The 25,736-nt window shown below is 54.2% G+C and overlaps 10 protein-coding genes across 10 annotated transcripts; 5 read left to right on the top strand and 5 right to left on the bottom strand.

The window, feature by feature from the left end:
- Window positions 1-164: 164 nt before the first annotated feature.
- AB675_3283 (Aryl-alcohol dehydrogenase) lies at window positions 165-1,323 on the bottom strand (the record flags this gene model as incomplete). Its single annotated transcript, XM_018143319.1, has 4 exons — window positions 165-584; window positions 629-885; window positions 951-1,110; window positions 1,177-1,323. 4 exons carry the CDS (start codon window positions 1,321-1,323, stop codon window positions 165-167), a joined length of 984 nt encoding a protein of 327 aa, XP_017999751.1.
- Window positions 1,324-2,430: 1,107 nt separating this feature from the next.
- AB675_3282 (uncharacterized protein) lies at window positions 2,431-4,272 on the top strand (the record flags this gene model as incomplete). Its single annotated transcript, XM_018143318.1, has 1 exon — window positions 2,431-4,272. The coding sequence occupies one exon, from the start codon at window positions 2,431-2,433 to the stop codon at window positions 4,270-4,272; it is 1,842 nt and encodes a 613-aa protein (XP_017999790.1).
- Window positions 4,273-4,627: 355 nt separating this feature from the next.
- Window positions 4,628-6,463, bottom strand: AB675_3281 (Ankyrin repeat, PH and SEC7 domain containing protein secG; the record flags this gene model as incomplete). The annotated part of the gene is made up of 1 exon (XM_018143317.1): window positions 4,628-6,463. One exon carries the CDS (start codon window positions 6,461-6,463, stop codon window positions 4,628-4,630), a length of 1,836 nt encoding a protein of 611 aa, XP_017999560.1.
- Window positions 6,464-6,980: 517 nt separating this feature from the next.
- AB675_3280 (Folylpolyglutamate synthase) lies at window positions 6,981-8,556 on the bottom strand (the record flags this gene model as incomplete). The annotated part of the gene is made up of 3 exons (XM_018143316.1): window positions 6,981-8,300; window positions 8,363-8,491; window positions 8,539-8,556. The coding sequence occupies 3 exons, from the start codon at window positions 8,554-8,556 to the stop codon at window positions 6,981-6,983; spliced, it is 1,467 nt and encodes a 488-aa protein (XP_017999782.1).
- A 1,386-nt stretch (window positions 8,557-9,942) lies between these two features.
- On the top strand, window positions 9,943-10,910 carry AB675_3279 (putative NAD(P)H-dependent D-xylose xyl1; the record flags this gene model as incomplete). The annotated part of the gene is made up of 2 exons (XM_018143314.1): window positions 9,943-10,307; window positions 10,328-10,910. The coding sequence occupies 2 exons, from the start codon at window positions 9,943-9,945 to the stop codon at window positions 10,908-10,910; spliced, it is 948 nt and encodes a 315-aa protein (XP_017999798.1).
- Window positions 10,911-11,402: 492 nt separating this feature from the next.
- AB675_3278 (Thioredoxin-like protein AAED1) lies at window positions 11,403-12,056 on the top strand (the record flags this gene model as incomplete). Its single annotated transcript, XM_018143313.1, has 1 exon — window positions 11,403-12,056. The coding sequence occupies one exon, from the start codon at window positions 11,403-11,405 to the stop codon at window positions 12,054-12,056; it is 654 nt and encodes a 217-aa protein (XP_017999669.1).
- A 166-nt stretch (window positions 12,057-12,222) lies between these two features.
- Window positions 12,223-13,985, bottom strand: AB675_3277 (uncharacterized protein; the record flags this gene model as incomplete). The annotated part of the gene is made up of 2 exons (XM_018143312.1): window positions 12,223-13,381; window positions 13,429-13,985. 2 exons carry the CDS (start codon window positions 13,983-13,985, stop codon window positions 12,223-12,225), a joined length of 1,716 nt encoding a protein of 571 aa, XP_017999752.1.
- Window positions 13,986-15,251: 1,266 nt separating this feature from the next.
- Window positions 15,252-17,939, top strand: AB675_3276 (uncharacterized protein; the record flags this gene model as incomplete). The annotated part of the gene is made up of 1 exon (XM_018143311.1): window positions 15,252-17,939. One exon carries the CDS (start codon window positions 15,252-15,254, stop codon window positions 17,937-17,939), a length of 2,688 nt encoding a protein of 895 aa, XP_017999797.1.
- A 1,598-nt stretch (window positions 17,940-19,537) lies between these two features.
- Window positions 19,538-23,012, bottom strand: AB675_3275 (26S proteasome regulatory subunit rpn2; the record flags this gene model as incomplete). The annotated part of the gene is made up of 3 exons (XM_018143310.1): window positions 19,538-19,633; window positions 19,793-22,820; window positions 22,873-23,012. The coding sequence occupies 3 exons, from the start codon at window positions 23,010-23,012 to the stop codon at window positions 19,538-19,540; spliced, it is 3,264 nt and encodes a 1,087-aa protein (XP_017999634.1).
- A 1,390-nt stretch (window positions 23,013-24,402) lies between these two features.
- Window positions 24,403-25,630, top strand: AB675_3274 (uncharacterized protein; the record flags this gene model as incomplete). The annotated part of the gene is made up of 2 exons (XM_018143309.1): window positions 24,403-25,111; window positions 25,140-25,630. The coding sequence occupies 2 exons, from the start codon at window positions 24,403-24,405 to the stop codon at window positions 25,628-25,630; spliced, it is 1,200 nt and encodes a 399-aa protein (XP_017999508.1).
- Window positions 25,631-25,736: the final 106 nt, after the last annotated feature.

The following is a 25,736-nucleotide window of genomic DNA, read 5'->3' as shown; positions in this document are numbered from 1 at the left end:
TGGGATTTCGCTAGCAAGTTAAACAGAGCCCAATCAATCAATACAACGCTAGGCAGAATCGAATGCATCGGAAGCCACGAGTCCACCGAAGGCGTCTAGGAATGAAGCAGGCATCTGCAGGAATGCTTCCCTCAGTCTCGGCTGGCAGCATTGGCTTGATGCCATCAACCAGACGCGAACCAGAAGTTGCGTGACACAGCATCGTGGTGACAGTATACGTCAGCGACATCGTCGCCACCAGTGAAGCATGCAGATGTTATGCACGTATGACAGTGCTGAGATCCAGGCAGCAGCGGCGGGCTTTGTTGCGTGAAGTTCAGAGGATCGATGGAGATCTTCGCATCTGGGGGCGGCACGCCGACCGTAACAGCAGTACCACACGGTGCGAGGCACTCGATGCACTGCTCGATGACTTTAGGGACGCCCGTGCAGTCGATTGAGTAGGTTGCGCCGGACGTGGCTTTGCAAAGTTCCTTGATCTCCTTCACGACGTCGGTGTCAGTGGATGGCTTAAGCAAGTCCGTTGCGCCGAGGTCCCGAGCGAGCTTCAGTTTGGAGTCGACGAGGTCGACGCCGACAATGTGCTGGACCCCAAGGTACTTGGCGGCCATGAGGCAGAGATGCCAACACCGCCGAGACCGAAGATGACGATTGAGGCGGTTTGAGGAGGTTTGAGCACGTTGAGGACCGTACCCGCACCAGTTTGGAAGCCGCATCCCATAGCGGCATAGAGTGCCATTTGGTCTGGGTAAGCGCATTTCACAACGGAGCGTTCTTTGACGACGGAGTGGCGGGCAAAAGAGGAGTGCCCGAAGTACTGGCTGCGAACAGTGGTGAAGGGCGAATTCTTGAGGCGTGCGGGCGTTGAGCGGTCTTCGAGGCGCACTGCGTTGTGTTTGACTTGTGGATGGGGTGGCAGAACGCTGGATGGCCAGAAACACACTGCTGACATTCGCCGCAGACATTGAAGGACAGAAGGACAGCATCGCCAACCTGGAGGGACTTGTCCTTGACACCCCTGCCAATGGCTTTGATGTAGCCGGCGCCCTCGTGGCCGAAGATGGCAGGGAAGTCGACCATAGGGAGAAGGCCTTGCTGGAGTACGACGTCCTATAGAAGCAACATTGAGCCAGATGCTACAAGAGTGGCTGGTGACCTTGAGAGGGATATGCATACCGTATGGCAGATACCCGAATACTTCATCTCTATTAGTAACTCATCGTCGCGGACTTCGTCTAGAATGACGGGCGTGAGCTTGAAGTCATCACCGGGTTTCATCACCACAAAGGCTTCAGTCTCTACGTTCGTAGGTAAGGAGTCCATGCTGGCTACGTCTCTGTGGCCCCTGCTTTTGACTTGACAATCAGTATAAGCCTACGTGCTGTTGGTGGTCGGCTGAGTAGGGAATGTCAGGCGATCTGCCGCGATGGTCCTCAATAGGCGACAGGGCCACGTAAATGTCAGCGTATATGGTCATTAAAGCCATCACTTTTCGAGATGGGTATAGTGAGGCACATATGCGGCATCTCGAAAAGCCATGACCCCGCATTGCAAGCATACCTCCTGACATCTGCTTGACGCCATTAAGTGAGTTCAGGTCAAGCTGCGGGATGCGAGCAGTCGGACGTGTTCTCTGGGTGAGTAGCGATGTCGGCACCTGGATGCTAGTCAACGATTAGCTTTCTCGGAAACTGATGGGCAAGGTCTGGACCAGCTCCGAGAGTCTCGAAATCTTTGCGTCTTAGAGGGAGCATCGTGCGTTGCTCGTTGGACTGTGTGGTTGCAGCTCCGCGTCGAGCGAGCTGTATGATATCAGCATGTCTTACCGTTCCTTGCACAGAGACCGCAGCATGTTCATGTCTACAATATGTGGTGTAGTTGAAGGGAGGATCGCGTCGAGAGACGACGAGATCCGTTCGCTTACGTAATTGGGTGGATTCTCTCCGCATCTACCAAGCCAAGCCAAGCCCTTGCTACTCTCCGGGAGTCATGGCTCGCGAAGATGGATTACAGTCGACGCACGCGCCTGAGGTACCAGTATCGATCATTTGGCGCTACATGCTGGCTCGACATCACTGCCGGTTGCCCACGTCGAGTTCCCGAGCTCAGGACCCCACAGCTGCCTTGGTAATTTGACCTGGCCGCATTTGCAAGCAGCAGAATCGGATTCATGGAGCTTCGACGGCGTCCAGAAATGTTCGAGACATTGCTGATTTGCTGACAACAATGAGAGAGCAGACTTCGCAAGCATGTGATGCATGCAGGCTGCGGAAGGCGCGGTGTCAAAATGAATTGCAAGAACGAGCAGTTAAGTCAGGAAATCGCGATGGGGACGATGAAGGCATGGAAGTCGACACTGCAGCTGCTGCAAATGAAAGGGCACAGCCATGCCAGAGGTGTACGAAACTTGGTATTCGATGTACCTACGACATGCCTGTGCAGCGAAGGGGTCCGAAGGGGCCGCGCAAGCGCAAGCTCAGCCAAGATGAAAATACTCAGTCCACCCCTACGTCTGCCACCAACGGCAGTGTGCACAAGTTTGAAGCTTCTACTTCCGGTCCAGCGTCTTCTCTTAACAGATCGCCGCACATTCGCACATGCTCTGGAGTCACGATGACCGGGAACGTTCACATGGAACGATACTCGCCCACGTGGATCCGGACACCCACCTCAGATCACTTCAACACCCATCGGCATGATCAGACCCCCGAAACCTCCTCTACGCAACAGCACCCTCGACAGCATGACTCAGTATCGCCACAGTGGTCTGATCCAGTTACTGGCACTGCAACAGATAAGCTCTGTGATCGTGACACTCTACGCCGCATCATGGACGACTACATCCTCTATGTTTATCCGGCTATCCCGATCTTTCATATGCCGACTTTCCATGCTGCGTTCGACGCGCAGAAAGACACACACGACGTGGACTTCTTCTGCCTGCTCCTGGGCTTGGCAGCTCTCACAGTGGGCATACTTCCCTCCAAATTCAGGGATTATCAGCGCGCGGCCAGACCTGTGCGTTTTCTCAGCCGTGTCGAGATGATCGACTACTGCTACGCACAGACCGTAAATTCTCGCACATCAGCTTATTTCGACGAGGTCTCTCACACCAAATGGGCGATTAGTCACTTGTTCTTTCTGGCGTACATTCACGTCGGCAAGGTGAACCTGTCTCGTATGGTCGAGCTTGAATGCAATCTGTTTGCACGACTTCTCGAGCTTCACCGCCCGTCTGCCTATGTTGGCTTGAGCTGTATAGAAGTCCAGCTTCGCAAGCGAGGCTTCTGGCTTATGTTTTATCCTTACGTGCATTTGCAGTACTCTAATCTTAGGAAGGAAAGACTATCATTCATTGATTGCGCTATCCTTCATGAGCTAGACCTCGAGGAGCTACTACCGGTACCGCATGATGACGAACAGATCACAGAAACGTCCTATGGTTCGCCACCTCCACCGGACACACCATCACTTGCTGAAGGATTCAATTGGCGCTCCCGACTGTTCTGGTCTGGCGTTAAGAGTATCAACCAAGACCGTCAGTCCCGTCGCGATACGATACATTGTCAATGTACACGACGTCAGGATCTTTCCGCTTATCTTAATTTCCTCCATGCACGTCTCAGAGAGCTCAACTACCTTCTTGATGGTGCACCATGGTACTTGCGACAGTGGGTGACGAAGTCTGAGTCAGGTCAACACAACTCACACCCTGACGCCAGTCTCAACTTGCAAATGGCTGTTATTCGGACAGACATCCATGTTACACACGTGTGGCTACAGTCATTGCTGATGGATCACATTGAGTCGTACCATCCCGTTAACATGGGTTCAGTGCCTTTGCTGCCACTTCCGCAAATCTCGACTATGTCACCACCAACGCCAGACACCCCAGTCAAATCCCAGCGAAGCGCTAAAGTGGATTGGGCTCAGCGTGAAGACCTTTGCCGTCAGCTACTACAAGTTCTTTACATGGCGCCGGACCTTAGCCTTGAGGCTCTAGGGACAGTGCTGGTACATAAGGTGAGGGATGTGGCTGTCTCACTGCTTGCTTGCCCGTACGATGACAACGCTGCGGGTGAAGGCGCTGATGCTGGCCCTGAGATAGCTTCGACAGGGTCGTTGGGGCCAGCGACGCGTGCCAAAGCGTACCTAGCTGATTTCTCGCGAAAGCTAAATGAGCTCGATATGGCTGAAGGCATGAGCAGTCACATTCTGCAGAGCTGGGTAGACACAGGAAGGATGACTGATGGACGGTACGATCACTGGTGAGCGGTCGATTGGTGATCAATTCCGATCCCCATCGCTATGGTTACACGGAATGTGTTATCGGAAAAACCTCAGCGTCCAAGAAATGCCGACAACCACGCTCCCCAGCCTGGTCGTTGAGCGAAATCAGCCTCAGGTGTTGGAGGGTTCGGTTTCAGTTGACGCCAGTTTGTCCCTCTGGTTTCGTACCCTCTTTCACGCTCAATGGATTCCAGGACTTCGTCTGACGCCCGCGGCAGGAGCTTCTGCCACCAATCGAGATCATCGGACCCCAGTTCGAGCCACACTGTCTTCGACTCTCCGTTGCCCTCGCTGCCTGGCACGAGTGACTCAAGTTCAGTGCTCATCAGCTTGTCCCCTAACTTGATCGCATCCACCAGAACGACTGGGGATCTGTGCGTCTTAAGGCGACAAAGCCAACTTTCACTGTGCCGCCAGCAGAGGCAGCGTTGACGATATCCATGGTGTCAGGCTCCAGCGACGACTTAAGGAAGTCCACGGGCCCACGCCCTTCCCGGAGAAGGAACTTGACGATATCGACCTTTTCTGCCTGAATTGCAATCCACAGTGCTGTGGGACCGTTGATGAACTTGCCGTTTCCAATCTGGACATCGATCACGTCAGCGCCGAAGCGTGAGAAGAGCCATTGAATGATCTCCATATTTCCTGTAGCGGCGGCCGCGTACAGGGGAGTGACGAGCGCGCGGTCCGTCCGTGGAGAAATGGCATTTGGGTTTATCGATGGATACAGGGTGTCAAGCAGCTTCATGGCTGGCAAGTTGAAAGCGTGTGAGGCTTCAACGAAGGCGCTGTTCAATATCTCGTGCCTGTTCTCCGGCAGAATGTCAGTCGCGAACTGTGCGCTTTCGGCGAAGCAGAGGTAAAAGATGCGAGCGAGCGCAGAGAGTATGTGGTCGGAGGCTTTAGATGGTGGTGCGCTCGCGAGGTCCAAGAAGCGACCCGAGAATGCATCCAACGTTGCCGGCTTGAGAGCCGGGAAGTTTCGCGTCATGTTCCTTGGCGAGATCGAGGTGAGGTATGCAACAAGGACGGGCATCGAGGCGGGCGTCTTGTTGCCATGATGAAGTGTCCTGCGGAGAGCTTCCTCCAGGACATCCTTTTGCTCAGGTGTCAATTCGACAGATCCGCGATTCTCAGGTGGAGGCGTAGGATAGCCCGACTCGTTCAAGGTGAGCAGAAAAGCCTCTAGCTCACCTCGGCCTGCCGCTGCAGCTTGCAATGCCATTGGAGTGAGCAATTCACTCTTGCGCTCGGGTCCAGCGGCATCCAGAACAAATTTGATGATCTCCAGCTTCCCGCCACCAGCGGCGAAGTCGAATACGCTTGCTTTGGGCTCTGCGTCTTGTTTGGCAGTCGGGTCTGCTCCCTTCTCGAGCAGATAACGCACGATCTCAACTCGGCTACCCCAGCTTGCTCGCATGAGCGGTGTTCCGCCCATGTCGTCTCGTGCATTCACATCTACGCCCGCCTTCTCCACCAGGAACCTGACACAGCTCAAGTGGCCTTGAAAGCTCGCGGCATGCAGAGGTACCAGCGTTGCCTCGTCCTCATCAGCTCCAACCCCAGGCATAGCCTTCACACCCATTTCATACAACGCCTCGAGAATGTATACCCGTCCCTTGACCGCAGCCCGGAACATCATATACAGACCCCTGTTCGGAAACTCCTCCAACAGCCTCTTGAAAGCTTCGATCCGCTCGGCTTCAGAAGACAGAGACCAAACCCGCCGCTGCACGATTTGATCTTCGCCGAATGAGTCATACCAGTGTGGATCGGACAGCCAGAGTTCGTTGGGGCTGCCGCCGGCGACATGCCAGACCATTTCAGGGGTGAAGCGGGTTGGGTCGACCTCGTGTGGGGTGCGCCGGTAGGTTTCGTTGTTGATCGTGATGAATTGGGGGGCGGAGCCGGTGAAGGGGTTGTAGAGAGCGGTCGGGTCGTTCTCCTGCAGGGTCGGCTGTGTTGGTGAACGTTGAGGTGGAGCTTCGATCTGAGGTTCACCTTCGTTGGGGGATGCTTGGAGCGGTGCTTGAGCTTGGTTGTCGTCGGCGGCCATAACAGCGGGAATGTGTGCGGCCGACAGGAGTGGAAGTACGATGGTGACGGCGATGGTGGCGCGTCTGAGCGAAGTATGCTGCGTTAGTGTCTTCAGTGTCGTGCGAACGACGTCCATCGGACTGCTCAAAGGGCCGTTTACGTTGTAAGTACTGTATGTGATATAAGTGCTATCGGTACATGTCAGAATATTGCAAGACCGGCCACCACCACCAAACTCATTGCCTAGTTACGTCTGTCTTATATGTTGTCCCGCGCTCACCGGCCCCCATAGTGAGTTGTGCAGTGTGCTGCAGCATCGATTAGAGCCAGAAATTGGGGCGCCGGTGGTTGCCTGGCCGTGCCTGTCGCTTCATCTAACGCCAACGCTAGTCCATCGGACGAGTCGAGTGGGGTCGGACATTGCGGAAACCAAGCGCGTGTCAACCTTGCGCTGCATCATTGCCTCGCAAGGCATTAATGCATATATGCTAGGTATTCTTGCGCCTTGCTACGCGCAGTGATGCACAGTAAGACAATCTTGCTTCCGTTGCTTTCCATCTCAAATTCCTTGCGGACACCACACCCTGGTCTCGGTCTATTTCTATTTGATGACAGTCCCTAGAGCTGGCAGCTCCTGTTCAATTCAATGACAATCAGCCCTCCAAGATCTCAAGAACACCTCCCACCAAATGCAAACTCCCGGTGACAAGGACAACCTTCTGCACGCCCTCTTCAACGACATCATCTCTGACCACACCTGCTGTGTCCTCGATGCTAGTCTTGACTTCTACCCTTGCGTCCGCGTCCAGCTGCTTCCATGTCGCCGCAAGTTCATTCTGCACGACTAACTTGTCGACTTCATCTGGATTGGTTCCGACTGAGATCAGGTCTGGCGCTGTCCGCTTTATTATGGAGGTCGGCGAGAAAGTTGTGTTAGGCGTGAAGAGGGCAGTACTGATTGCTTGAGGCAGCAAAGGTGTCAGAGTGTCATAGAGAGCGCGCGCGAGACCTGAAGCGTTGCGTTCGCGGGTCTGTTGGTTGAAGACAAGGTAGATTTTCACTGCTGTGACGGAGGGTAGGGTGGTGATGTGCTTGATCTCAGAGGCAAACCACTTGCCAGCGAGCTGAATTGATTCTAGCGTGTGTCCTCCATCGATACACCATGTGATGTTGCCTTCGTGACGGGTGTCGCATCGACCGGGCCAGCGTGCGGAAGCAATGCCGTCTGAGACTATCGTTCTGAATTTCGCATCATATGGCGTTTCGGGTTCCTTCTTAGCAAACCATTCTTTGACGATGGTCATCGCAACTGACGCGTTCTCCTTTTGGAAGTCGCCCTGTAGGCCCAGTTTGGTGCGATTTTCAGCAAGATCGGGCATAGTGGTGACCCATGTCAGCTCTGTACCAACGCTCTGTGCGACCTCCTCTAGGACCGCCTCGGCGCCGGGCTTTTCCTGATTGGAAAGGGGCGTATAGCATTTGGCAGATTGCTTCATGATACCGGCCTTATGTCGAGCAATCTCTGAGATGGTAGAGCCCAACATGCCCACATGATCGATGCCCAAACTGGTGATTGCAGTGACCACAGGTGACGGAATGATATTCGTGCTGTCATAGGTGCCGCCCATACCGCACTCGACGATTGCTATGCCGACCTTCTCGGAAATGAACGTATGAAAAGCCATCAGGGTGAGGAACCGGAAGTAGACCGGCTTGGTAGCACTCCCAAATTTGTCCCACGTCTCGAAAAAATACTTGGCGAATTTCTCTTCTGACAAGGGTGAGCCATTTATCTGTATTCGCTCTCGAACGAAGCGCAGATGAGGAGACGTATACAATCCAATCTTGTAATCTGACGTTGCGGGGAGCGATGATCGGTAGCGGTTGAATATGGAAGAGACGAAAGCTGCGGTCGACCCTTTGCCTTTGGTACCGGCAATGTGTATAACATTCAGTCGGTCCAGATCTGCGGTCTGAGCCTCTTGTCAGCCACTAGACATGATGCGACGGTTATATAATGTCACTTTGTGCGTACGTTGTATCCGACCGTTGTCCAGAAATCGACCATTTCTGGAATCGCATTCTCGTTGAGTCTCGGGTTTTTCCTAAGTGCCTCGACAATCTGGTGATTACTTTGAAGTGTGTTCAGCGCCGCAACGGCATCCTAGAGATTGTCAGACGAGCGCATGTCGAGTAGATGGTACGACTCACAGCATAGGACCGCGCCATCATGCGTCTCGTGGTCGAGTAGTCACGTCGGAAACAGGTCGGGGTCGCATGCAGCTTGAGACATCGCTGCAGCATCAGCGAGCGCTCAAGTAGTGCCTGCTATTTCCTGCGCCTGCCTGAAGGTCATCCTGAGGCAGGAAGGTGCGCATGTTGGTAGTCACAATCCCGGCGGAGGATGATATTGCCAAGCCTGGATATCAGTTCCGCGATTGCTTTTTTGCAGTCATTGCGCCAGCTTGATCTCGTCGCGCTTGGTAGCCTATCATTATGGGCATGGCTGGGAGTATCACAGGCGCTGTCCGGTGCCCTCGTGCCGCTCAGACTGTCTCATAGAGCGCAGTGCCATCAGGCGGAGGAACATCTTATTTCTACTAGAAACACCACCTGCCAATACGGCTCGCCGGCACCTCACAACATTTCCACGACCGACGGCTCAAGGCATCGACAGCAACTATGCGTACTTGGATTAAGGCGCAACTCGCGTGTAACCAGAGAGAATCATTGACCTGCACGCGTCTGCCACAATAACGTACTGACTTTCGACAACTGATTTAGGCTCAGTGAACCTCGTGACGAACAGCCCAAAGCGGGTGACTGTGATATGGAACAACTCACAACACATCTGCCAGAGTTCTGGAACCAACAGGCCGCCAACCACGCCACTTACAGCCTGTGGGCTTCATGTGCCTGAGCCATAGCCACGAACGGCAACGAAGCCGCCCGGAGTATGTTAAACCGCCAGACCCTGATCTTGGGCCTGGGGAGCATAGTGGGGAAAAGTCGCCTCTAGAAATTTTCCAATACGCAACCAACGACATTGTGCCGAAGTTTACCTGACTACTTCGCCATCCGGGATGCTGCTCATTCAGGCTAATTGAAAGATCACTGCGTGCTGGACCTGGTAAGTTCAGGTACGGAGCAGACCTGATGCCCCACGCCGTGGCGAATATGAACGGCAGCATGCAATGTCCTTCGCCAGACGATGTTTCATCTGATTCCATTCACATGACGACCCTGCAGGACCAACCACGTTGCCGACTCACGTATATTTACCCCACTGCTCAACTGCCTGAACTCTCATCCCGGCTGCGGGATGAGAAGTCCACAGCAGCAGGATAAAAAGATTGTGTCTCGCTCCCAATTTTGCCTGTCGGTCTCGACATTGGCGCAGAGACACATGTGGACAGGTAGATAAAGAGAGTGTATGACCCGCGCAGCTTTCAGGTTGCCGTCATCTCCAGTTCATCTCGAGCTTGTATGAATCGTCTTTCCCAGATCCGCAGTCACCTCACCAGACGAATCTTCACGCCTACTTTTCACGCGACATCCTCTACTTATAAATCTTCTCTCCCCAGTCAGACTTTCTCACGCAGACAGCTATCCACCATGTCCACACCAACCGTCAAGCTCTCCTCAGGCCACGCCATGCCCCTCGTGGGCTTCGGCCTGTGGAAGGTCAACAATGACACCTGCGCTGACCAAGTCTACAACGCGATCAAAGCGGGCTACCGCCTGTTCGACGGTGCCTGCGACTACGGCAACGAAAAAGAGTGCGGCGAGGGTGTTGCCCGTGCCATCAAGGACGGCCTTGTCAAGCGCTCCGACCTCTTCATCACCTCCAAGCTCTGGAACTCGTTCCACGACGCGGACAAAGTCGAGCCCATCTGCAAGAAGCAGCTCGCCGACTGGCAGCTTGATTACTTTGACCTTTACCTCATCCACTTTCCCATCGCGCTGACATACGTCGATCCGTCCGTTCGCTACCCACCAGCTGGGAGAACGAGGGCGGGAAAGACATCACTTTCGGCACTGCCACGATTCAAGAGACATGGCAAGCGTTCGAGAAGCTCCAAGAAGCCGGCCTGGCTAAGTCGATCGGTATCTCGAACTTCTCAGTCCAACTTATCATGGATCTCCTCCGCTATGCCAAGATCAAGCCCGCCGCCCTCCAGATCGAGCACCACCCATACCTGCAGCAGGCCGGCCTGATCAAGTTTGCCAAGGAGCAAGGAATTGCCATCACCGCATACTCGTCCTTCGGGCCCGCCTCATTCATCGAGTTGGATGTCAAGGAGGCGCAGGGTGCTGGACCACTGCTTGAGTCAAACGATATCAAGAAGATCGCAGAGAAGCACGGCAAGACGCCTGCGCAGATCTTGCTACGATGGTCGACGCAGAGAGACATTGCAGTCATCCCAAAGAGCAATGACCCCACGAGGCTGGCGCAGAATCTCGACGTGGGCAGTGGCTTTGAGCTGGACAAGGGTGATCTGGAGTATATTGGTGGGTTGGATCGGCATTTGCGCTTCAATGATCCTGTCAACTATGGAATGAACATCCCGATCTTTGTCTAAGCTTGAAATAAAGCTCCAGCGAGTGCGCCGACTCTGGCCGCACAAGATGAAACTTACGCTGAGGTGAAGTCAGTATTGGGCTTGGTCATATCGACAATCAAGAGCATTGTCCTCACGACGGCGGTCGCACGACTAGGAATTAAGCCTAGTGGCCTTCAGCTACGACGTGTGCGCTGCGGTCTCTCGGAGATATTGACAGTCGTGTCATTCGGGGCGCGGTGGGTTCATCGTACGGATCAGCAGTAGATGCTCATAAGTAGATGCATAAGATATCATGCCAGGAGCGTGGTTTGGCCGTCTCATCGAGGTTCATATCGGAGCGAGAATTGGCTAGACTATACGTAGATCACGAATGAACCATTACGATCAACTATTTTGCTCCCTCGCTTACGTCGTACAACTCCGAGCGTGACACTGGCACACTCTTGGATTATGTCGGAGATACGATCATACATATCAAGCACCAACATCTGAGGGCCTGGGAAAATAAGCATGACATTCCCAACAGCAACAAAAGACACAACCTACGACATCCCCGACCACAATACTTTGACGAAGATCGCCACCCTACCCATAACAAGAGAAGACGGCACCCATATTCCCTTCAGCTCCCTCTATACCAACCCCGACCAGAATCCCGGCACAAAGCACCTCATAATCTTCATCCGCCACTTCTACTGCGGCAGCTGCCAGTCCTACGTAGAAACCCTCAACCACAACGCCTCCACCTTCCAAAAGCACAACATCGTAATCACCATCATCGGCAACGGCCACCCCACCGGAATCGCACCCTACCGCGCCAAAACAGCCACCAGCTTCCCCATCTGCACCGATCCCAAGCGCGAGCTCTACGCCGCCCTGGGCATGACAGTTACGCTTTCCGCGGGCGAGAAACAGCCAGAGTATATCCCGGGCTCGATGCTGGCAAACGCACTGAAGAGCACGTGGAATGCGGTCACCTCGCCCGCTGTATGGGGAGGGAAGGCAGGGAATTTTGCGCAGAATGGGGGTGAGTTGCTATTTGTTCGGGGAGACTTGAAGTGGTGTCATCGCATGTTGAACACGAGGGATCATGCTGAGTCTGGGGAGTTGATGGAGGTTTGCGATGTTCAGGCGTTGGATGCGGGCATGGCAGATGGGAAGTGAGGCGTAATGTACAAATTGGTATGATTAGATAGTGCCTTTCTATAGGCGTGGTATCTCATTTATCTCTCAATTTCATACGTCGTGTGCTGTAGATCCATCCAACTCCATGGCAGCGTCTTGGCTGCACGATTACATAGTCCTCTTCAAATTCTCCTCAAAATAAAGATTATATCAACACCAACGCCAAGGGCAATATGACTCCAAGCAACTCAGGTCTCCCTGTCGGTCTGCTCACACCGTTGCCTGAAGCAATGGCCGGACTCGATCCTGATGCTGCCGATGCTGATGGTGTCGCCGAATCGGACTCAGATGCTTCTGTGGCACTCGTCTGGTCCCCAAGGCTGCTAGCGGGAACGCCGGTAGTATATGTGGTTGGCCCTGAAGTGGTGATTGTCGTCTGCGAAGCACCCACGGCGCCCATGACCAAGGTAGCATCCGCCACTTCATTGCCGGCGAAAGACGTGGTTGTACCGTTCTTGACGATGATGACGGTCATAGCTTCGACCTCGGACCAAGTATAAGTTGTGGCCGGTGTGGGGGCGATACCGGATATTGCTGTTCCCGTGACGTCTGTGGTCACGGTTGTTGGCACCAGCGTAGGGGATGATGAGGCTGGCGTCGTACCAGATACTGATACTGTGACCGTAGGAGCCACTTCGGTTGGTGCCGCGCTAGTAGAAAAGGCGGTTGGCGTTCCGCTAATCGTAGTCGTAGTGAATCCTGCACAGTAGTCCAAAAATTGCTGAAATTGGGGAGCGATGCGAAGAAAAGTGTCGGTTTCTGGTAAGTTATCCTGCTCGTGATAATCTATGCACGCCATGCACTGCGATAGACTAGTTAAGAAAGCTGAGTTCGGCTGACATAGTTCATCTGTCTTTCCGATAGCCTGGACTTCAAGCATAGGATTGTTACACCATGTGTAGCAAGCGCCTGGAATATTGGTCTGAGCTTGTCGCAGTCTCAGTCCTGTGTTGTTATTTGCTGGCGCAGCAGGAGGTGCAGGTAAAGCAGTCGGTGCTGGGGGCACCACAAAGGTCGAAGTGATCGTGACCACTTTGTCGACAACGAATATCTCGTAGCCGAAGCCGAAGTCAGTAGGATTCACGTTGAAGTAGCTGTCAAGAGCATTGACGCCGAGTCCAGGCGTATTCAGTGGCGTCGAGTTACTGTATATGGTATCACCCCAATTCGGCAGAGGTTGTGGGAGACCAGGAGCCGGCACACACTCGTTCGGTGAGCAGTAGAAGTTGCGATCTGGTGTACCAGCCTCGAAGTCGCAATTCTCTTGCAGAGGCTTGCAGATCCAACCAGGAGGACATCCCCACCTAAAAGTATAAGTCAAGGTCTCGCCAGCGTAGGAAGGAGTACTCACGTCCATTGAGTCGGCATGGGCACAGCTACAGTGAAAGTCGGGTTGGTGATACGAGTTGGACATATTCGAAGGCTTGTCAGCCTGGTCGTAGATGTATATAATTCTAGTTCTTCTGTCGCGGTCAAGGTGACGAGCTGTGTCGTTGGCGTCGTTTCAGTAATGGTCGTAGGCACAGTCTCTGTCAGCGTCGTCGAGGTGGTCTCGGTGAGCGTGGTAGAGACGGTCTGAGTCTCAGTGGTAATTTGGACTACCGTGACCAATGAGACCTCAGTAGTAGGCTGAACAAAAGTCTCAGTCGTTGGCTGTACGAGGACTGACACTTCTGTGGTTGGTTGAGTGGTTGTCACAGTGTCTGTGTAGACGACGGTCTCAAAGACAGTTGTAGTACCTGTAACTAACACATAGCTTGTCTCCGATAGTGTGACTGGTGCCGGGCATGTCGGATAGATCGTCGTCGTTGTGGTTTGGATCGGGTACGGTGACCATGCTGTACCAGTGGCCGTAGCGTGCGCCCCAGCTGCCAGCACAAGCCCAGCTGAGCGCGAGCGTTTGTGCATGATAGCAATCCCGGTGAAATATCGTTCACTAACTCAACACCAAACGAGGGTCGGGTATAACGAAAGTACCGGCGCACACCAAGCGAAGGACGGTATGCAAACCCTACCAGGACGCCTCCAATTTGAGTTGAGTGAAGGGATATAGAAGGAAGAAGGTTCTCAAAGTAGAACACAACAAGAACACATGTATGAAGCTACATCGAACCTACCATGATTGCCCAATGCAACAGCGTCATGCTGGATACTTGGTATACTAGTTAGTATGGCAGGCACAATAGCGCCACACTATCCAAGTCAAGACCGCGCTCCGAGCAGGCACAATCCTGCCCACCTCGTGGTTGCGTACCATGCTTCGTAGTGCGAATTTGGGATATGAGCAGGAACCTTGCCAATCAAGCTTAACCAGTGAGCTGTCAGACGGCAGTGGTGGAAATGCTAAGCCGACAGCAAAAAAACGGTGAGGTGATGGCAGAGAATTCAGGTGAGCCGTTCGAGTTGGCCCCTCCTCCGTGCGGGGAGTGGATCCATCGAAAGCTTCCGACAACGACCATAACTTGTTTTTGCTATCTTTATCCAGCCCCCCATCCTCGACAATCGTCGTTCCTGACGTTATTCTCCGACCTCGGTACGCTGTGATCATGCACAATCTGGCTCTGTGCTGCCTGTCTTCCTGCAGAGAGTAATACGATGTTCTTGAATAAGTTGACCGGTGTGTCCCGGTTCTATCAACATCGAAGCAATTCCTCGCAGCGACATGGTCTCTGCCAAGCAGAACGTGGCAATGCCGCAGAGACATGCAGGTCCGGCCTCAAATGGTAGTTCAGAGACGGTACATGTAGCCAGTTGCAACACCTGAAGTTCTTGCGTGAGCGACAGGGGTCGCGCCTTGCTTTGAGACATCCTATCTCTTAGCTCTCAGAACGTGTGCCGATCAAAGCCGTCATCATATCCGGAAGAATTCCTCCTGGACCCTTCTTTAGCACTGACGTACTCACTGGCAGTGTTTCTCGTTAAGCGATATCATGCGCCTATCGCAAACTGCGGAGAAAGAATCCAGGGCTCACTACAGCACTGACAGGTGAAGTGGCGGTTCAAGCACACAGCCCAAATGCTTCCTCAGAGGCACTGTAGGTACCCTGCATGCTCTGAAGTCTTCGACATGAGAGAGTTCAGATTCTGGTCCTTGTAGCAAACCTAGTCCTACCGACATTGTCGTGTCCTTCTGGTTGACAACACAGCATGCGACCACAATATCGATGACAGAAAATGTCACGACTCACCGTCTACAGTCTTCTCCTTCTGGTGTCCTACGTCACTGCGGCACCAGGCGTCGAACAGAACTACACGATATGTAATTGGGCCCGACTTCGAGCTGGTATTGTTCGAGACGCAATCTATCTCGATGGCGGCCTGCTATGGTGGCAGACGGCCTTTGTCGACGGGTCTACACCAGTCGTCAGCAGCAATGGTGGCGTATCAGGCGAGCTGTACAGGCTCAATCTTTCCCAGCCATTCGAAACAAGCACAACAAATCTTTCCGCACTACTCGAGCCTATGCCGAAAGCCGGTGGTCAGGGCAACAACATTGCCCCAAACTACATCGATGGCACCATGATGACGAATGATGGTGAATTATACCTGTACGGAGGGCTTCCACATTTGACAAATTCGACCTCGGGCCAAAGTGAAGAGTCTGTCCTAGGGTATGAGGCATTCCAGTACGGTGCTACGAGAGAGAGCTGGACGCCAGGCTTCTACCAAGGGTCACTCGGCACGAACGTGAGCAGATACATCACTAATGGCGCTGGAGCTTCCGCACCAAGTGAAAACCTTGGCTATTACTTCAGTGGCATGCGCGGTGCAGACTGGGGAGAGATTCACTATGAGGACGCTTCCGCTACTATTCCTGCTAACACGTTAATTGAAGTGGATATGTCGACGATGAGGAGTGAGAAGTGGACCAACTTCACGCTACCTGACGACATCGTCCCGCGAGCCAATGCTGAGTTGGTGTGGCTACCGGTCTCACAGCGTGGTGTACTTCTTGCGATTGGAGGTGTGACTGAGCCTGAGGAAATATATCCTGCTGGTCTCAATGATTCTCAACTAGCGAGATCGAAAGCCATCAGTCCTTCATTCATGGAGAGCATACCTATATACGACATCGAATCCGAGAAGTGGTATACACAGAACATTTCTGGGACCGAAAAGCCACCTCAGCTGACGCAATTCTGCTCAGTCCTGGCCACAGAGGAGGATTCTTCGACTTGGAACATTTACATCTACGGCGGGTATAATGGCATTGACGCCAGTAATGGTCCTTCGGACGATGTCTGGGTGCTGAGCTTGCCTTCTTTCACCTGGACAAAAGTGTACGAAGGAACGCCGTCGCATGGCCGAAGTGGTCATCATTGTATCTCACCCTACCCAGACAAGATGTTCGTCATCGGTGGAGTCCATCAAAGTCAAGCTGAGTGTGTTGAAGATGGCTTCATTCAGGTCTTCGACCTCAACACGTTGACATTTACCAACGAATACCACCCCGACCAATGGCAGCCGTACAACCAGTCTGAGAAGATCTCCACCACAAGTCGTCGCTTCGTGAAGCGACAAGCTCAGTGGTCGAGTCCCGCTCTGGAAAGCATATTCTCGACCAAGTACACACGCGAGATACCACAGTATTATCCGTACAAGTCCGCTGCGCCCGCAGGCAACGGGTCTACAGGAACGCAATCCTCTGGCTCGTCAACGAACAAAGTGGCTATCGCTGTCGGCGTATCCATTGGGGTGCTTGTCGTGGGCCTGGCGCTCCTGCTGATCCTACTGCTCCGCCGAAAAGGCATGCTACGATCAAGATCCAGCATGAGCAGCCGCACCAAGCGAAGCAGAATATCAAATTGGCTCACTGGGACTAAAGAGTCTACCTCTCCCCACCACAAGAGCTTCAACAGTTCCACCTCCGAACTCGATGGCGACCTGGTACAGCAATACTCGAGCGCATCAGCAGTCGTATCCTCGGAATCCTCCTCTCACAACTCTCATACACCTCTAGCACCAGCCGAGCGACCGCACAGAGTTCCGCAAGAAATGGCAGCAATTGACCGGCCCCGCGCGCCCTTTGAACTTGCCACACCATACAACAACCAATCACATCCGCGCCATTCCAATGCCGTCGATTATGCCTACGACAATGCAAAAGGCCACTCGTCGCGCTCCACCTCGTCAGAGTATCTGAAGAACCCAGCTGTCCACGACCGACAGATCCGAGACTCACGAGCATCCGTGGATCTCGCCGATGCTGCACGCTCTACAACCTCCTCCGAGGAGTCCGGCTCAACGACAGCATGGCCACTACCAAAATCGCGGCCCATCTGGGAGCGATCGCCATCGACAATATCCAACAACGCTGAGCCCACCGACCACTTACTGCCACCGGCAGCAACAGTCCCAGCAATCCCACGGCAATACCGCTCCCTTAGTAACGACGCCACACCCTCGCGCCTTCGTCCCGTGCTTCCCGACACCCAGCCCAGCAACTCCAACTCTAACTCATCCTCGAACCCATCGAGCCAAAGCAAGGACATCTCGAGCATGAGCTCCGCCCCCGACCACGTCGTTAGCCCGATCCGTGAGTCCTCGCACACGGACGATGACCTCTGGGAGTCTGCCCCTCCCAACAGCAGCCGGCATTCCCATGCATGGACAGCAGATTCAAACCCACAACGACAGAGTCTCATGGACTCGATGGTCAGCCCGATCACGCCCGACGAACCGCATGGGCCTGGAAGGTACCATACCTGGGAGCGAGAGGAGCCTCCGAAGTTGGCGGACGTAGTGGAGGAGCAGCCGCGACGGTACAAAAGCTGGCAAGATCCTCCGCCAAAGATAGCGGAGGAGCAGCCGCGGCGGAGCAGTGAGAACGAGGGGCGGGAGAATTGGTGGGGAGGGAGGTGATCGAAACAGGCCTTTGCCCTGTGTTTTCCCTACTTGTACAGTACACGAAGTCATGTCTGCCTATGATTTGAAATGCATTCAGCACCACGAGACAAGAGATCAGACTCTGGTCGCCTTGTATCAGAATCGAGGACCTGGATAAGCTGCCTCAACAGCAGGAGCCACGAATATATACACACGAATGATAGACTACTGTAATTTCAGGTACCTCACATTCCCGCTCGTCCCGCACCTACTTCAGTCTGTGAATCTTGCATGCAGTGCAGATGTCATGAACTGTTCGGACGGTACCCCTTTCGGGCCTCCACTTCTTCAGGCAATATCACTTCGAGCAACGAGCCTTTCAAAGGTATCCTCAGAGCCACAGTTCGTAGCGGCTACAACGGTTACCACGTGTCCCGGCCCGCGGCCCCTTATGCCGTCGGCGTGGACATTGCCTAGGCGTAAGACCACGTATATCTAATAGCCACGCAAAGATAGTACGGTTATATTAAGCTCTCGGCCAAACCACACCGCGCTGCCATCCGGTCTCAGCTGACACCGGATGACAAGGAATATCCAAGACCGGATGACAGGGATCCTCTCGAGCTGGTTGACAATAGACGTACCTGCCTCGCGACGCACCTTCTGCGACACTGCAGGAGCGACAGGCTGAAGACATCGCACCTGCCTCGGTAGCCACTCTCTGCAGCACTGCAGTAGCGACCAACCGACAGCATCCGTACCTGCCTCGTTACACACTTCCTGCCGCACTGCAGGAGCGACTGGCCGGTGGCATTCGTACCTGCCCCCACTAAACACCTCGGGCCAGCACGGTAGGAGCGACCAGCTAACGGCACTCGCGCCTTCCTCCGTAGACCCATTCTGCTGCACTGCAGGAGCCATCGGCTGGCAATATCCGCAGCTGCCGCTTTGAAAATGGTGTGCGGCCGGAGCGAACGATCGAGGGCACTCGCACCGGTCTCGTACATACAAATGCCGAGTCATCCGGCGTTGCATGCAACTCCCCCCACCTGTCGTCAAGACCCTCAACGGCCGAAGACGGATTGAGCACCAGAACTATCGACTTTCTCTTCAAAGCCTCCCCCACCTCGAAACTTGTGGGGTCCGACGAGGAAAGCTGATGCTGTGGTGTTCGCGGATTCTCATGCTCCGGGAGGCAAAGCCTCAACGGGGAGACCGGATTCTAGAAATCAGCTCGTGCAGGCAACTAAAATAAGGTCGCGCATTCCTCCAGGTATAGCTGTAATATTAGGTTGACTGGATAGAGGTCAACTGGGAACCCCATCTGGCTCAGGGGCCAATGCGTGACTGGTCTGTAGCAGATGTGACGAGGGATCGAAAACTGGGTGGAGGTCTTGTGCGCTGGTGATTTCTACGGGAGGTGTGCTTGTCAACCGGCGTTCTGGCAGACGGAAACGCGGCAGCGTGTCGTAAATATGCAGGCATGGGTGGGCAGGTGCAGATCCCGGGCACTGTCCGATGCAGTCATCCTGCGATGCTGTAGAACGCATCTATGGCCTTCTCGTCAAAGTGAATAAAGGTCTTTTCTTGTACAGGAACTACCCCAACGCTCGAGCTACTACGCCGACGACTAATCAATCCTCCATATCGTCCGGATCCCCATTATGCTCACTCTCGGACTCGTAGTCGAACTCTCGCGGTACGGGCGCCTCTTCCGCGCCTTCCTCGTCCTCGTCCACCGCAGTCAAAACACCAGCAGCTGCAGCCGCACCAGCCCCAGCAACGGCAGGAGCAGCGACAGGCGTCTGAGGCTCAGCAGCAGCGCCCTCCGGCCGCAGCAAGGAAGCCGGAGCAGCTTGTCGAACGGGAGGAAGGTTGATCTTGCTGACGGTGAGAGGAACGATCTCTCTATCGGAGTCGGGCTGAGTGTCGAGGACAACCATGACACCACCCGTAATCGGCTTCTTGACTGGTTGCCATCGCTTATCGGGGAAGGAGAGGTACTTGAGCTGGCCTGGTAGAACACGAGACATGTTTGAGATCTCATAGCCGACCTTCTCCTTCTCGACCCGTTTCTTCTTCTCAGGCTTTTCGCCTTCCTCCTTCTTGGCAGCTTCGTCGTCCTTTGCCTCCTCAGACTCCAGCTTGGCTGCATCTTCGGACTTCTCGACCTTAGGCGTGACAGGAGTGGCGGTGTCGACGTCCATGGAGTCGCCTTTCTCGTCTTTCGCTTTCTTTGCCTGTCGGCGCTTGGCTTGGGCTGTGGTAGAAAGAACAGCAGTCTTGACCTTCTCTGGTGCCTCATCAACCTTAGCAGTCTGCTCCGGTGGGTAGTCAAACATGCTCGGGCGGGTATTGCTGTGGAATTTGTAGACAGGTACATCAAGCTTCTGGTCCACTCCAATGACTGCTGTCGGTGTGAAGGAAAGTGATAAGAAATGAGCAAGCGGATGCCAGTACCAATACTGTGTGAAGACGACAGCACCCACGATACCTGGCAGGTTGAGATTGCCAGTCTGTGTCTGAAGCGAGATCGTGCAGTTGCGTCCACCAGCGTCGATGATGCCCATCGCCATAGCATCACCGAACTTGCACATGGCGTCTTCGTGTCGGTCTGAGATCATCTTCAGCATCGTCTTGCGGATAGTGCTGACCTTAGGATTCATCGCCTCGTTCTGTTGTACCATGATCATCGATAATGCTATCAGAGCTCCTTGACGAACGAAGTCGGTAGGGTCTTTGAGCATCGGTTCAAGCAGATCGATGGCCTCGTCAAGACCAGTCCCGGCACAAGAGATACCAAGAGCCATGGCTGCACCATATCTGACGTGTGGGTTGTAGGACTCGGCCAGGAGCTCAACCATGCGCGGCACACTGGTGTGCTTGCGGAAGAGAATGAAACCCAAACTCAGCACGGCGATGCGTCGAACATCGTCACTGACATCGCTGACGGCGGTATGAAGAAGCTTTCGAACAGCCTTGTTGCTTCCAGTGCCAACATAAGCCATGGCGATAGTAAGGATACCACCATATCGCAAATGCGGGTCTGCGTCCCCAAGCAAGCCATTGATTAGGATATCAGCACCCTCTTGCCGGCCGTACATGATCATAGCCATACCGATGGCGAGCCCTCGGATGATCTTGTCATGCTGAGTTTCCCGAGCGTACTGAATCATGTCTTCAAGTTGTTTGGTGTTGCCAGAGCCGAGCATGACGAGACCCATCGCGAGACCAACGGCTTCACCATTAATGGCCGAATCGGTGTAAAGCACATTCTTTAGGTCATCGTATAGAGACTCGTCTCCCGAAGCCATACCAGCGACACCAAGACCGAGAGCGCCGCCGTGAAGAATGACTTCTTCGGTGGCATCCTTGAAAGCCGATCGGATGTATTCAACGGCCTTGCCCTTATGGTTGGCACAGACAAGACCGTAAGCGTACAGTGAGCCGCCCTGGCTATATGGAGAGCTGGTAGAGGGGGGACCTGCTGCTGAGCGCTTCGGGAGATAGGGATTGAGCAGTCTGTCGACCTGGTTGACATTGCCTTGATGAATCACGCCTAACGCAGCTGTTGCCGTAAACTTGGACCAATTGACAGCCTTGCCGAGCCATTCCAGATTCTGTCTGAAGAAGTCGTCGTTGGCGGTCTTTGCGTGCATGAAACCTGTACACAGCGTTACCGCGGTATGGTAAATCGAGTTACGAGCTTCCAGACTGTCCTTGACCTTGTTGAGTACTGTCAGATCAACCCGATTGGACTTGTTGAGAAATTCGATGTTCAAGTGTATCGACTTGAGGCCATCAAGGATATCCTTGATCGACTGGACGGCTTCCTTGACTTCGGGCTTGACATCAGTCTTGGTTGGTGCAGGCGTGCCAGCTGAATCCTGGAGCTCTTGCTGTAACTGCTCGTTGGGATCCTCAGTTGCGGCCGTGTACGACGGAGGCGCGTTCTCATCAGTCTCATCAGGAACGAGTACGGTCAACTCCTCCCGGACCTTCCTCAGGAACTCCTGTGTGCTGTTATCGTATAAATCGAAAGATATCTGGTAGGCAACAGCTAGTGACCGAGGATCGCCTTTCTCAACTAGTTGCTTGAGGATGTCTGATGCCATGGAATGTTGATCGAGGTAGACAACGCATTTGGCAATGGCAAAGTAGTCGGGAGAAGGAATGTCGTTGAGTAGCTCCAGAATCAGCTTGAGGATCTCGTTCCGTAGACCACGCTCTTGTACAACACTCATGCAGATTTCGAGCACGTATTCCATCAGCTCTTCGCCGTGCTTTGTCACACCGCCATCCTCTTTCTGTTCATCTTTCGCAGCGCGCAGAATGACTCGTCGAAGGACCTCCAGGTTTCGAGCCTCAACAGCAATGCCGATAACCTGACGATAACGTTTCTCGGCGAAGCATTGCTCGAACAGTCTCTCGATGATACCGTTGAGTTGTTTTTGCAATCCTCGCTGTTGGATGATCTCCTCTGGCGAGCCCTTGTTCTCGTCACCCTCGATGACAGCACCCTGCTCTAACGAAACGACCGTGTTTTGACGAGACAGCAGGGACTTCGAGGGCAGCGCAGACTGCGAGAAGGGTGTGACTGGCGATGTTAAGCTGGCAGAGAGCGTGGCAGCGCCACCGTCTGCACCAGAAAATTGTGTGTCAAGTTCGGGAAGGGTGGCGTTGGATGCGGCGACGAGCGTGGGATCTTTGGAGGCGGAAAGGGCAATCCAGGTGTCGACGCATTTGCCGATGATCGTCTCCTCGAAAGTGGCGCCATCGTTCAGCTTGAAGTACTTGCCGGCATCAAGAGCAAAGGCCATGCTCTCGCCATAGTCTTGGAGGTGGTAGTAGACCTTCGCGGCAACGATGGCGGCGAGATTGCGTTCGGGAAACGATTCATCTTCGTAGAGTGCTTCGCTATCGAAATAGTCAGTAGGTTTGATCAGATGCAAGCCTCGGGATGGCTTACATGTCGCCCACGGAGTCGGCAATCTCTGGCCATAGCAGGTCGACCTCGTCATGCAATTGCTTCAGTGCCCATGCTTTGATCTCTGGTTCTGGCTCAGCGAGATAGCCGATCACGCCCGCGGCCGACACAAGGCCAGGCATGGCTGTTATGTGAGTGGCCGGTCCTTGAAAAGCTCGATTCGTGACTGGTAGTATGTACGAAGATATGGAAGGTGTTTGATGTTTAATCTGTGAAGGGAGCGCAGGAAGGCTCAGGTCAACAAGCGACCTTGCCCCCGGAATTCTCGGGTTCAGACAAAGATAGAAGGGAGCTTAGATAATCGACGTTCGCGATCCAGAATGGCTCTGTGTTGTACAATGCTCGACCGCGGCGGATCGGGATGAAGGAAAATGGAAGGAGATAGGAAAGGCGATTCGCGGTGATGGAAGCACAGAGAGCGTGTCGCAGACTCAGCCAAACCAAAAGATGCGTCAGTCCGCAGCTGCCTTTGCCAAGCCAGAGCCTCGCGCCGGCGGTCGTTTCCGAGAGCCTTACGGGCCATCGTGCTGTTGGGTGAAGCTTCGAGCAACCCTCCCTACTCTTCACTGCACATGAAAACGCAAGCTGCGTGAGGCAGGATCGATCAATGAGGACAGGTTCACCTGCGCGTGCTACACAAATACCTATCGGGCTCTCAACATGTACTGACCTGGGCTTCTCGAGGTGTATCAGCTCGATGCCGTTTAGACTCAACGCCAGCACTCTTTGATCGTTCTCTGTTAGCATGTCGACCTCCGCAAAACGTGTGGTACATCCCAACATTGGTCTTTGCGCATTGTCACACGCCCCGGTCGCGCTCAAGAGGCACGAACGTTCGTTGAGCCACGGTCTCTAGCCTTGGCACATCCCCAGTACCTTCCAGCCGGCGATCTCCAACCAAACACGCCAATGCAGTTACCCTCGCTTAATACGAGCAATGACGCACATGCCTCGCTGGCTAAAACGGCAGACGGTAGTAGCACGGCAGTTATACAAACGTGGCAAGGATTCACCTTTTCGTCTCGTGTCTGTTATGAGAACCGGGTCACTGCTCCGGACGCCAGATACTGGATTTATCCTGGTCGCTTGGACGATGACGGATAGTGCGAGGAGGTAGGTGATGCCACACGGTTGCATTCGATATGACGGACCTCACCTCAAGTTTGAATTGCTAGAACCGCTTGCTTTTGATTTTGCCTGCATTCTCGTTGTTGCCAGACACCTCACCACGCCGTTGCTGTCGCACTGTTTCTGAATACCTGCTCTTGCATTTAACATTTGGCGCTCAATTACCAATCAGCACTACCGACGAAGCACCGACAGTCGTCTATCTTGACCTTTCCAGCGCCCATCAAGACTCTGCCCAGCCCGAGCGGATCTGTTGGCAGACCAAGGAGACATCAAAACCAAGCTCAAGGAGCGCTCACCGGCGTCAGGAGGAACAGTCCAGCCTGAAACGACTTACAGACCGAAAGGCAGCTACCGATCTCGACCAACCACCAGATCGCCACCATGGCGGACGACCCCGAATCCTCCTTCGGAAAGTGCTACTTCGACGACTCAGGCAAAGAATCCCCATCCCGCTTCATCCCCTGCGGCAACGTAAACTTCCAAGGCCACATCGCCTGCTGCCAGTCCGGCAACGTCTGTCTGTCCTCCTCCGCCTGCTATGACGGCCTCACAGGAATGACCTACCGCGCCGGCTGCACCGACGAATCCTACGCCGACCCAGCCTGCCCTCAGAAAGCCCAGTACTCCGCCGAGGCATGGTTGGGGTATACCTACTGCAACGGCACCTCGAACGAATGGGTCGGGTGTGACGACAACAACGGTCCCGCGACCGTCACTCCGACCTCGCCGTGCTGGTGTCCCGAGGAGACTGGCAGTGCCCGAATCGCACCATTCAGCGATGGCGCGAGTCTACAAAACATCATGAGCCTACCGACAGCGGTGGGCGCAAAGGCACAGTGGGAGGGCGGGAACTCGCCGAGTACGGTCAGATTGAGTGATTCACCGCAGGAGACGGGGAGTGCGAGTACGAGTGCGAGCCGAAGTGGGAGTGGGTCGTCTTCGAGACCGGCGAGCACATTGGTCACGACCACGGCGCAAAGCACGGAGATCAATGGGACGCCAACCGTCAGCACCGCTGTAGTGACGAGCACAGTCGCAGCAGACGGAAGCAGTGGGAGCAGTGGCACCACCGGCAGCACCGGCAGCAGCAGTGGGTTGAGCAGGCGGGGCCAAAGCAGGCATCGGCGTCGGTGCCGCACTTGGCGTTCTCGCGATCGTCGCACTCATTGCTTGGCTGCTACTCAGACGGCGAAAAGAAAGACGGCGCATCAATGGTGGCGCAGCCATGCATTCCGGCAAATTAGAGAAGCAGCTACCATCAGCATTCTCCTCTCCCGAAACACCACATCCTACTATCGCAGATCGGGACGAACTGGATGGAGCGGCGGTTGGCGCTGAGCACAAAGACTTGACAACTGGCGGACGATACTATGGCAACGACGGCGCAGCGATAGCGGCGCCCGTTGGAAAGAGCGAGCTTGATGCGGTCGACAACGAGAAGAAGTCTCCTATCATACCATCGCCCAGGACAGATGAGTTCGGGCGGCCGAGATCAGAACTTCCGGCGGGCGCGGAGACGAGGATGTCGGCGGAGGGGAGAGCGAAAAATGATGGTGGATGGGTGGTGCCTGGGAGGGAGGGAAGAGTGTATGAGAAGGGAAGCATATGAGAAGGGAAGCATATGATGTGGGATTCGGCGAAAGAGGAGATCCATGTAGCAATAATCGTAATGAATACGACACCACGCTAGCACAAATCGGGCACCAACGCGTCTC

The sequence above is a fragment of the Cyphellophora attinorum genome (assembly GCF_001299255.1).
Source record: "Cyphellophora attinorum strain CBS 131958 chromosome Unknown Contig14, whole genome shotgun sequence".
Taxonomy (NCBI): Eukaryota; Fungi; Ascomycota; class Eurotiomycetes; order Chaetothyriales; family Cyphellophoraceae; genus Cyphellophora; species Cyphellophora attinorum.
This window is presented reverse-complemented; position numbering and strand designations above follow the sequence as displayed.